General features: G+C 45.7%; 1 protein-coding gene across 5 annotated transcripts in view; it reads right to left on the reverse strand.

The window, feature by feature from the left end:
- Positions 1-446: 446 nt before the first annotated feature.
- FBXO16 (F-box protein 16) overlaps positions 447-12,010 on the reverse strand; it is a 67,336-nt gene continuing 55,772 nt past the window's right edge. For 2 of the 5 annotated variants that reach the window (XM_070611367.1, XM_070611370.1), the window contains one exon: positions 447-2,001. In XM_070611367.1, the coding sequence (XP_070467468.1) occupies positions 1,819-2,001 (183 nt within the window). In that variant the 3' untranslated portion in view covers positions 447-1,818. Of the gene's footprint in view, positions 2,002-2,504; positions 2,531-3,909; positions 8,428-12,010 lie in introns of those variants that run through there. The other 3 variants (XR_011537699.1, XM_070611368.1, XM_070611369.1) reach the window with 3 other exon arrangements.

A 12,010-nucleotide genomic window follows, 5' to 3' on the forward strand; every position in this document is an offset into this window, starting at 1 on the left:
GTTCCTGACACAATCACACGGGTTCACTGGGACAAGGCAGGGTAGAATCCTGGACCTGCGGACCCCCACCCCCCCGCCCCCAGCTTATACAGTGGACCCTGGCTCCTAGGCGCCAACTGTGAGGACTCAGGCTCCAGGCAGAGGAAACCCTAACACACAGTCGCCTGCTTTGCCCATGGCAAGAACTCAAGGTCTCATCCGGGTGTATTTTCTCTCTTCTCTGCCTCAGAGCCATGTGTTAGCTTAACCCTGGGTGGTGCAAACTAATCAATTGTAAGTCGGTCATGTTTTGTCCTCCACCAACCATATGGGCATGCAAACCACCGTATCCTGGGCCGTCCTGCCAGGCCACCATTTTAAACCATTCGAATATATATATAGATATATATATATATTCAGTGTGTAGCATAGGAACATACATGTTCAACATTACATGAACAAACATATTTGTTTTTCTATCATTCTGCTTTACTTAGGTAAATAAGTTCCTAGAATGGTAACTTCTGGGACTTTGAAATGGTTACATGAATAGGTGGTTTTAGTTACAGCCCATTCACATTGCTTGAACATCAATCATAATTCCTCCTTTGGAAATGTACACATTCCCCCCATGTGCTGGTTATTCTTCATTGTTCGCTCACATCCTACCTCTCCCCAGCCACCCTGGCCACACTTCTCAGCTCCACTAACTGCCTTGGAGGCTGACATCTAAGAGCCACATCCCCCTGGCGTCTTTGTTCTCTGACTCCCAGATGGGTCTGACCAAAGGGAAGCACGGTTGGAGTGTCAAAGGTGGGGGGAGAGAGGGCTTGGGTCTTCTTCCTCTTCCCTCCCTGCTAGGCTTTGCTTTCCATGGTGGCTGTGTTCCTCCACCATATGGCACGCACACCTCCTGTTAGGCTGCCCCTCTCCCACGGCTACAGCTCTTAACTAGGTTCTAGGAACAACATGCCCTTTCCCTTTGTCCTCTTCAGGCCAAAGGATGACAAAGGCTTCTGCCCTTGCTAGTTCCCAGGTGCGTCACCATCTCATCCTCATTCTCTTCACTCTGCCCACAGTGTGCGTTATGGGCTGAGCTGTGCCCCCACCAAATTTCTATGTTCAAGTCCTAACCCCCAGGACCTCAGAATGTGACTGTCTTTGGAAATAGGGTCTTCAAAGAGGTAATTAAGGTTAAATGAGGTCATATGGGTGGGCCCTAATCCAATCTTATTTATGTCTTTATAATAAGAGGAGATTAAGACACAGACACACACACGAGGAAGGCTATGTGAAGACACGGGGAGAAGGTGGGCCTCCACAAGCCAAGCAGAGAGGCCTCAGGAGAAGTCAACCTGCCAACACTTTGATCTTGGACTTCCAGCATCCAAACTGTGAGAAAATAAATGTCTGTTGTTTATAAGCCCTCCTTTATGGTATTTTTGTTATAGCAGCCCAAACGGACTAAGATGGTGGTACTTCGTATGGCAGCCCTAGCAACGGAGATGCTCCGGTAAATAGCCCCATCATTAAAGTGCCAAAGTGGCCTGGGGAGTGTGCTCTCTGTATCCTTCTCGGACTCCGTCTCATACACCCAATATTACTAATGATGCTATCATATGTCCCTCTATCAAGCCGATGATATCTATCGGCACATGTCTATCTAAGTTTGTAAATATGTCAACATTTATGGCATGAATACCTTTTACTGAAACACTGCAGAGCTCATTTTCACAATAAGGTACCTAAACTGAAAGTTTCTAACAGAGGAGCCAAGTAACACTCAAGTCTCCAACGTGTAGAGCATCTTGCCATTTCTATAAAAATCCTTTCACGTTTTTAAACCAGCTTTGGCTCCGGAGCCTGGAGGGGTAACAATTGGAGCCCAGAGTGTCTCTGAAGATGCTGCGTGAGAGTTTTTGTTGCTGCTTTGGTGGTGGGGAGCCCCACTACCCGATGAGGAGGCCAGGCGAAATGAGCTGGAACCGGTGGAGGGGAGCTGGGTTCCGTACTTAGGGATATCTAGGGAGGAAAAAGATATCATTAGAGTGAGAGTCATTAAAACATCTGAGGAAGCTATATAATTAAGCTTACTGTGTTGTAATGACATAAAACAATTTTATAAAATCACAGGGCTGGCTGGGCTTTACTGAGATGTTCCAATTTCACCACCCTTTACCCCCATGCAATCTTCACCTTGAGCTCCTAATAATAAGTTCTTTAGTCTCCAAAGGGCTTTCACAACCATAATTTCATTTGAACCTCAAGAAAATTCTGCAAGGGAGGGCGGGAATTATTAACATCTCCATTGTACACATAAACGAAACCAAAGAACAGGCAGTTTAAGTGCCAGCCCAAGTCCGCAGAGCGGAGAGCTGTGGGAGCTGGGTCTGGGGGCTTGTGACTCTTAGACCAGGTGAGTATTGGTAGAGTTTCCATATTTTATACTCCCTCTCTTTCTGCGCATGCACACATTCTCTCTAAAAGGGCAAATGTCACAGGTTGACATTCCAATCAAAACTCACAGTGAGAAAGGATTTCTCCTCGACATCTGGCCGTGAGCAGGAAAGGGAAGAGGAAGGAATGGAGGGAGCGAGAGAAAGAAAGAAAGAATACAAGCTGAGCTTGTGGGGAGCGGGAATGACACACACTTGTAAGTTCACCCTTACCTCAGCCCCTGGTGTGCAGAGAGACATACGGGGACTCGGCACATACACGGACGGACGCATAGCCTTCCCTGAACACAGTCCTCCTCCTGCGACTCCATAGTTAGCTGGCAAGTCCCAGCCGTCAGCTCATTTGTTACCTCCCTCTTGCTCTGATGGGTATGTCTGTGACACACAGGGTTTCTAGCAATCTGGGGGGAAATCCTACTTTAGACTTTCACTGAATCAGAAATTGCTTCAGCCAATGACTGCTATCTCCTGTCCTCTCCTCCAGCCAACTGGGTCCCTCATTATTTATCCCACAGAGATGCTCCACACCGACTGGTCTTGCCTCACATGCTCTCTCTACTTCTCTAAATCTAACCTGTTCTTCAAGGCCCACCTTCTCCAAGAAGCTTGAGTGTCTTGGCCCTCAGGGATTTCTGCCTCAGCTGGGCTCCTGAAGCCACTATTGTCGAGACCTCTGACTTAGCATTGAACATATGCTCTTGGGCATCAGTATTCGTTTCTGAATGTAATTATTTGTCTCCCAGTGAGACTGCAAGCTCCCTGAGAGCAAAGCTGGAATCTTCCACCTCATCGATTTACCGGTCCCTGTTTATAGTAGATCCACACGTTTGTTGATGATTTTTCCGGGAAAGAGTAGGCAAAGCTGAGGTTAAACGTAGCAAGTTGTTAAAATCGAAGAGGAAAGAGGGCAGAAATGGGAGTAAATAATCTTCCTTCATTTAAAGTTTCCAGTGGTGTTTTAAGAGCAGCAAAGAGTGAGCATTTTCAGTGTTGTTCTAAGATCAGCATAAGGGAAGAGAACAAATAGAAGTGTTCTTTTGTGCTACTTTAGTAACAATGAAAATAAACTAATACCTGTTGAGTGAAAAAAAAGCCTAGCTCTCTGTGATACAAGAATGGGCTAGTCACATCTTACCTGTAACAGTTTCAAATTTAATCCCATTACTGTGCGAAGCTTATCACTGCATTGAGGAACCCCTTCCCCTAAGTCCCCCGGGGGGAAGTTCACAGGCCCAGGCAGGCTCCTCTCAAACTCTTTTTCACTAGTGGCAGGTCCCAGGGCCTCTCCCCCGCCCCCACCCTGCTCCCACTCTCCATCCCTCCCCCACTCTCCTCCCACTCTCCTCTCCTCTTGGTAATTGTCACCGCCTATCTAGACTGTTAGGTTTCTCTTCCCTCCAAGACGGGCCCTGAAAGATGGTCTCCTTACATCCACCCTTCCTTGCTGTCCCCGAAAACAAGCTCACAGACCCTCTTCATTTTAAGGCTTTAATGGCCATCATTACAAGAGAAAAGACAAGGTTTAAGGGGCAAACATGGGGAAGTTATATAAAAGGGTACAAGTCTGACAGTCCTGAATCTTGGTCAAGAGCATCTGATGATCTCGTTGAAATAACTGGAAGTTTTTTTACATCAATATTAGGTATAAGATAATAGAAAAATATGTATTGGTCTCTGCTCCCCCAGTTCCTGGCACAGAGCTCCTAAAACCCTTGTAACTTCTTAAGTGATAAGAGCACTAGGAGCATCTCTTGTTCTACTGCGGTGACTCTGGATGGCTCCTGGATGCAGGCTGGTCACCAGAAAGATCAAGCATGATTAGCAGCTTAGAATTTTCAGCCCCACCCCTCATTGTCCAGAGAAGGGAGAGGGGCTGGAAATGGAGTAATTGATCATGCCCACATGGGGAAGCCCCCATGAAATAAGAGGAAGGGGCTCAGAGAGCTTCCAGGTGAGTGAACACATCCGCATCGGGAATATCTCGGCACCAGGAGGGTGACACACCCCAACTCCACAGGGAGAGAAGCTCCTGCACTTGGGACCCTCCCAGACCTCGCCCTATGGCTGTTCCTCTGTGTCTTTATCATATCCTTTAGTAAACTGGTAAACGTAAGTGTTTCCCTGAGTTCTATGAGCTGCTCTAGCAAATTAGTCAAACCCAAGGAGGGGGTCATGGGAACCTCTGATCTACAGCTGCTTGGTCAGAAGTGAGGTGACAGCCTGGGTTTGTGGCTGCTATGTGAAGTGTGTGTGTGTGTGTGTGTGTGTGTGTGTGTGTTGGGGGCTGCAGCCTTGTGGGACTGAGCCCTTAACCTGTGGTATCTGATGGTATCTCCGGGTAGATGGTGCCAGAACTGAGTTAAATTGTACGACACCGAGCTGGTACCACAGAGAATTGCTTCATGTGGGGAAAACCTCCACACATTGGTGACCAGAAGTGTCAGAAGTGTGGGTGTTTTGTGTGAGCACTAAAAGAAACACACAGGAGATAGACTGACTGAGGCTTTTTCCTACAACAGGAGGGAAAGACTAGGTTTTTCCTTTACAGTGGGGCTCACCAAACCTTTTCCTTCCTCAGCATCTTTGACTGCCGCCATGCTGTGGAAACCCCCTCTCCCTTTCCTTCAACCAGAAAGGTCCTTCTCAGCACAGAGACCTCCAACCAGGACCATCTTAGCAGGATGGTTGAACCCTTATCTCAAGTGGTTTATTTCAACTTCTGAGCACCTCGAGACTGGGCAAGGCATATTTTCCTAAACTATCCTACATGGGATTCTTCCCTTAAGAGCATTTTCCTACAGCTCCTCAGTGATTTTTTTCCCCTTTTCTCTTTTAAAATAATGTTTATTTTCGAATAGGTTACTTTTCCACATAGTCCAATATTGGAAAGGTCCAAAAGGAGACAGCGAAAACTCTCTCCCCACTTCATCTCTCAGCCCCGCAGTTCCCTTCCTCCAGGACAGCCAAGGTGATCCTTTTGTATGTGTGTGTATCCTTCCAGAGACATTTTATACATATGCAAGCAAATATACACATAAAATGAAGACATATTCATTCTCCCTCTCTCCTTTTTTATACAATTGGTAGCATACTATAAACACCATCACTTCTTGTTCACTATCTATATGTGAGTATACGCATGGGTGTATGTGTGTGTCTGTGTGTGTGATGGTTACAAATCAGTACTGAAAGAACTTCCTCAGTCTTTCAATGGTTGTGCTATAGTTTCTTTATAGATGAACCACACTGGTAAATATCTGAACTATTCTCAATCTTTTGTTCTCACCAACAATGCCAATATGAACGATCTTTAACAGATCTTTGTGCAGGTCTATCTGTTTTCTGATGGGCTGATGGTGCCGACAGCCACGCAATCTACCAGTAATCCCAGTACTGGAGCGTTTTCACAAAGCGTATTCCTCTCCCCAACCTGTTCCTATGAAGAGGGATGGAATCAGGCAATTTAAATATATTTTTCTCATCAGTTGAACTCACTGTTTTTTTTCTAGAGATATTTACCAATAATATCTCTGCATGTTGTTATCACGTCTTTAAGTGAAAGGACACAGGAGGAGAGCAATGATAAGGCCATGCTTTCTTCATGAGAATTCTCCTGGGTTCTGTTCTTGGCCCACTTCTTGGGCAGCCAGTGCCTACATCTTCAACGGCTGGATTTATATCTCCCGCTCCGCTCTCCCTTCTGAGCTCTTGGCTCATATATTCAGCTCTCTTCTGAATATGTATTTGTAGGCCCACAGGTACCTCACATCTCCAGTCTCAGTAGCGGGTGGCACAAACATTAATACAGTCACCCAACCCAGATATCTAGGAGTTACCCCTGACTTGACTGGAAGCTTCCCCCTCCAGCCTGGAAGCGCCTCGAGGGCAGGGGCTATACCTTGTTACGGTGCAGCCCTGGTGCCTACTCTAGTGCCTGTGAAATACTTGCTGGATAAATGAATAAGTACAAATGATTCCTCCTTCTCCTTCATATCAGGGCAATGGCTGCAACCACCATGCAGGTGGACTTTGAAAGGGGGATAGACAATTCCAGTCTTCAGGCTGGATGTCATCTTATTGGGCACTGAGAAGTGAGTAAGAATGGCGAGAGGCTACTGAGGCTGAGTGATCCAAGAAAGAGTAGGGCCCAGAGGAGGCTGAGGCCTGGGAAGGGCCATCAACAGGGAACAGCTTGCACATACCAGCTTGTACATGTACCTGAGAATAGACTAGGTAAAGGAGTATGTGGATACGGAAAATAGATAAATACAATAACAACCATGATAGCCCTTCAGTGTGCCAATCACTCTTCTAGAAACACCACCACCACCACCAATAGTAATAATCGCAAATATCTGACTGCTGGGCATTGTGCTAAGAGTCATACATTTAACATTTCATTTAATCTCCCCAGGCCTGCAATGTGGTAAAGAAGGTGACAACCTTCCCTTTGTAGGAGACCCCACCCACCTCCCCCGTCTTTTTCAAATCTACCCTCAACACTTTATTATGACTCCCAGTTCAGGAGTGATGTGGTATTACGATATATAAATATGAATTATTATGTTTGAAAATCATAAAATCAGAAGTTTTTTTTTAGTCATATGAACACAGCTTCAACTCACCCTGTAAATTGCCAAAGCAGAGGCTGGGGGCTGAGCAACAAGCAAGGGCCACTGGTGGGGACATTGGCTCAGAGTATAGAGAAGATGGCTGGGGAGGGCCCCCCCCCCCCCAGAGGGTTTCCATCCTGGCTTCAGTTGAGTGGATGCTTAATTCCCTGGCTGGAGATGCTTCATGGACTTTTCCATCTGGGAATTCCGTCAGGAGGACCCCTGCTGTCCTGTTTGCCTAGGAGCCCAGAAGGCTGCTCAGCCCTGTCTGGTCACCCATCCAGGGGGCCCTTGCTCGGGTCAGGGAGAACGTGCTCCCTTCCCTCCTGGCTCACTCTGCTTCAGTGAGCAACAGAGGTAAGGTGTTAGGGAGAAATAAGCAACACAGTTTTAAAGAAGCCACAGGCCCGCCTTTGCTCTTGGTTTATCTTTTAAGTAACCACGGGGTGAAACTGTCGGCTGCAGAGGAAGGCTGAGCAACTTTAGCCAGAGTTGTGAAACTTAAATCTGAGACTATGCGACTGCACCATCCAGCCTCCAAAGGACGGGAAATAAGGCAGGGATATGTTGCAAAATGTGCATAGGCCATAAAGTTTGAATGGTTGTTTGTTAATAATGATTGTGAACTCCTATTTCAAAACATTCATCTCTTAAAAAATTGGCTTCTAGTGTAGTTTTCAGTGAAATACTGCATCACTAAATGCTATACACACATGCATATATGCTACATACACACACACATATGTATTTTAAACCCCAGTAGTAAGTGTGATTAAAATATTTGTCATAACTAATATGTATACAACTCATAATATTAGATAACTCACAAACACTGTTCTTCTCTTCTGGTTGATCCTGAAGAGAAGCCAATCTCTGTCAAATATTTTGTGTTTAACTCTTAAATACAAACAAGTACCCACGTGGCCCCCGTCTAAATATTCAATGAAAGAGAAGCAGGTAGAGTCGGTCCTGTTGGAAATGCCAGGGTAATTGGTCATGCACAGCGTGATAAAACAAGAGGCAACGAGACAGAACAAGCTAACGACGCTCCTACAGAGGCAGACCTGAGAGTTAATTTTGCCCCAGGATTCTTAGCAGTTAGATCTTCTCTTCTCTCAGGTATCAAAAATGAGCAAACACCAACATTGCGGTTAGTAAGCAGTAGGGTGCACACAGCACAGATTTCGTAGCACTGAGTTCAACACACGCGCACGGTTCGGTCTAAGAGCGTGGAATAAAAAACCCAGCCGTGATTGAGGAGTTAGTGCATGAATGCTTGTGCAGGCACAAGACCATCCGGAGGCCAGGCAGGAACAGTAAACGGTATATGGCTAACATTTCACACAGCTATGGATGCAACCATTTTTTCATAGTGTAAACTGTGAAAGGAAGAAGACAAACGGGAAAGATAAAGGTAAAAGCGAGAAAGAGAAGCTTACCCCACAGGTTGGAGCCTCCTCCTGGCTGCCTGGCTGACCCCTCTCAGCCCCTCAGCAGCTGCTCACCATCAACACTGACATCTTTCCCTGTGGTCTCAGACGGTGACATAGTATGACTTGACTGCTGCTACTGCTACTGTTGCTACGACCAGCCACTATTTATTAAACACTTACTTTGAGCTAGGCGCTGTGAGGTTAGCGTAGTTACTAACTCCATTTTCAGAGGAGGAAACAAGGCTTCCAGGAGATTAATAACTTGGCCCAAATCAGCTACTAAAATTATGGTATTGGGCATTGAATCTAGTTGTTTGAGTCCCAAACCTGTGCTCTCGGTCAGCGAAGTGAAAAATAAGATTATATTTAATGCGAGAGAACACAAACACGTATTGAGTACTTAATATGCACCTGACATTTAGTCCTGACAACAATCCTGCAAGGGAGGTATCATTATTCCCATTTTACAGATGAAGAAACTGAGGCTCAGAGAGGTTAGGTAACTTATCCGAAGTCTCACTGTTGAGTAAAAGAACCCAGGTCTGTCTGACTGCAAAGTCCATATTCTTATTCTTCCTTCCAGATGGAATTCTGGGGAATTTCATTGATTGAACTAAGTAATTAAAAATCTCTCCTATAGCTGTTTTTAGTTCTGCACCTCCAAACCAAAGAGACATTATAAAACAAACAGCTGGGGAGTTTGTCGGAATCTGAAAGAAGTCTATCAAAGATTGCCTGCAGGGAAACTGCTGCAGAAACTTTGTTTTGTAAATACTTTCTTTTAATTCATTACATTTTCTAAAGTTCAAAGAAAAAGATGGGAGACAGAAACCAGCTTTTATTGGTTTATAATTAGGATTTATGAATATAATGGGGTATCTTTGGGGTATTCTACTTAAAGGCCCTTTAGACACAGCTGTGTCCCTCAGGTATCAGGAGAGAGAGGGGAGGGAACGGGGTTGGAAACTTTGGGGGTCCACAGATCCAGACTTAGGCCTGGAATGGACTTTAAAGATGGTGGAATCCAAACTCTCATCTTATAAAGGGGAAAGTGAAAACTCAAAGAGGTGGAGGACTGCTAGGTAATGGTAGAGCTGAGGCTAGAAACCTGGGTCTCCTGATTCCTTCACCGTTGTTCCGTCCATGACATGAACCAGGACTCATTTTAGAGTATGTTCCTATTTCCTCCTCTCTTGATGCAGAGGGGAAAAAAACGTGAGAAAGCTTGAAGAAGCGTTTCAAACACCAGCACGCTAAGAATCCAGTTAACCTGGAAAGAAGTGCAGAAGGTAGCAGCAGAGGCTGTTAGCCGCGGAGCACAGGAAGCGATAAGGTCTTATTAAGCAATTAGAGTTAGCGGGCAATTAAAGGCTTTGGTTACTTGTACTTAGGTGAATGCTCTGAACAGCAAGCTGTTTGAAATCCGTGGCCAACTCAGAACCTAGAAAGCGAGGACTTCTAAGCTCCAAGTAAAAGCTCAGGGTGAGACAAGAGGTATTTGTTTTATACCTGACTTGGTAGGGAACAAACATGACATGAAACAAGATGTCAGGTGAGATCCTCAGTGCGCTTCCAGGACGGGGGATGTCCAAAGCCACCCCCTTGGTTTTTGAGAACTGTCCTGAGGGGCTTTCATTTTCTTAGCCTTCTAGACTTCTGAGATCTTGCTCCCTCCTGTAAACTGAGTAGACTCTGCTATAGAGATGGAAGGCGGGCTTTAGATCTCAGGAATAGCAAATACATTTGATCGGAATGGGGGCCATCCCTGTGGAACCGGGTCCTGGCCCCTCTGCCCTACCTCATCTCAGCTTCTCTCCATCTGGTGGGCTTCTCTCTCCTCTGATCTCTTTCCTCGCCCCTCTCTCTGCTCCTCCACCCCTTCCCTTGCGGGAACAGAAACAACAAACTCCCTCTAATCTCCAGCAGAGCAGGTTTTACCCTCCTCTGAAGTAGAGATGCCTGTAGCATCGGAGCCCTCAAGGTGTCCTCCCTCCCTCCAAGCTCCTCAGTGGCTTTCCCCCAAGGAGACAGCTCCCCCCTGCCCATGCCCCAGGAGGAACTGTGGGGCCGGCTGTTAAGATTGAAAAAATATTTTTTTTTTCAGGTCTTTACATAAGATGGGGAAATCTCTGAAGTTTAATTAAGATGGTACCTGGATGTACGGTGGTGTCCATATTTTTTAATTGCTTTGTTTTGTATGGAATTTTCTTATAATAACTAACAGTAATGGGCATTTCTTGATATTTATATACTTTTAATAAATAGTCTTTAAAATTGTAAAGCATTAGTGATGAAATCTTTATTCCCATCTTCTATCAATGATTCACACCAAAAGGTGTTTAAATGAAGCAGCTGTAATGAGGCGGCACTAGAATTGAAAGCATGAGAAATCAGGTACCCTTTTAAGCGGCGGGGGTGGGGGGTGGGGGGGGGGCTTCGAAAACTCAAACCTAATGATAATAGAGAACATCACAAGCTCACAGCAATGCATGTAGATTTGAAACCGTTTCCCTGAGAATGCTTCTCTTTTTAGAGAGAACTCTCCTATTTGAAGGCTCTAAGTCATGATAGTGTCAAAACTGACTATAGTGGAGCCATTTTAAAATGGAGTCAGAGCTGTCTTTCCAGAGAAACTGCCTTGCTGTCTTGAGCCATGAACTGGGCCAAAACGACAATTATTTTACAAGCAATTATTTGAGAAATCAGCAGGAAAACGGACATCCTGATCACAAAGACTGAGGATTGTGGACTAGCTGAAGACAGATTCAGTGGTCAGTCCATGTGTAGCCAAGACTAGCGTCTGCCTCCAACTCCAATTAAAATACTTTGTAATACAACCTCCCTTCTTTGTCTTTAAAAGTCCCTGGTTTTTATTCCCTAGCAGGACAATATTCGGGTTTCTACCTGAATTTGTGCTCCCTAATTGCAAAGCTTTGATCCGAAATAAACATTTTGCCTCTTAAACTGGTTTGTTATTGTAGGTTGACATAGGCAAAAAGTGAAGCTGGTCTCAGTGGCCTGACAGCCATGGCCCTGGAGAGATGGCCGAAGGAATATTCTTTGCACTCTTTTACACTCCCATGCTGTCTCCTCTCCTAACCCTTCCATTTCACAAAGCTTTCACTTCTCCAAGCACCACATGTCCCCTTTTCCGCTTACAGGGGCAAGGAATACGCAGGTGTTCAGGTCTCAGGTACCTCCTGGCGGGAGTGGGAAGTGGGGGGAGTTGCTGGTCTGTCCCTGTCCCTCACCTTTATAATGCGTTCCCCTAAGTTTCGCGGGCTCACCTGTTTCTCTAGTTCCTCTGGAAATCTTCCTACACGTCCCTGTCTAAATGATCGGGGACTTCCTCTTTTTCTTCTTCTTCTCCCCAAAGCCCCCCCAGTACATAGTTGTATATTGTAGTTGTAGGTCCTTCTGGCTGTGCTGCGTGGGATGCCTCCTCACTGTGGCCTTGTGAGCGGTGCCATGTCTATGCCCAGGATCCAAACGAGTGAAACCCTGGGCCACCAAAGCGGAGCACTCGAAC

Source organism: Equus przewalskii, chromosome 2 (assembly GCF_037783145.1).
Source record: "Equus przewalskii isolate Varuska chromosome 2, EquPr2, whole genome shotgun sequence".
Lineage (NCBI taxonomy): Eukaryota > Metazoa > Chordata > Mammalia > Perissodactyla > Equidae > Equus > Equus przewalskii.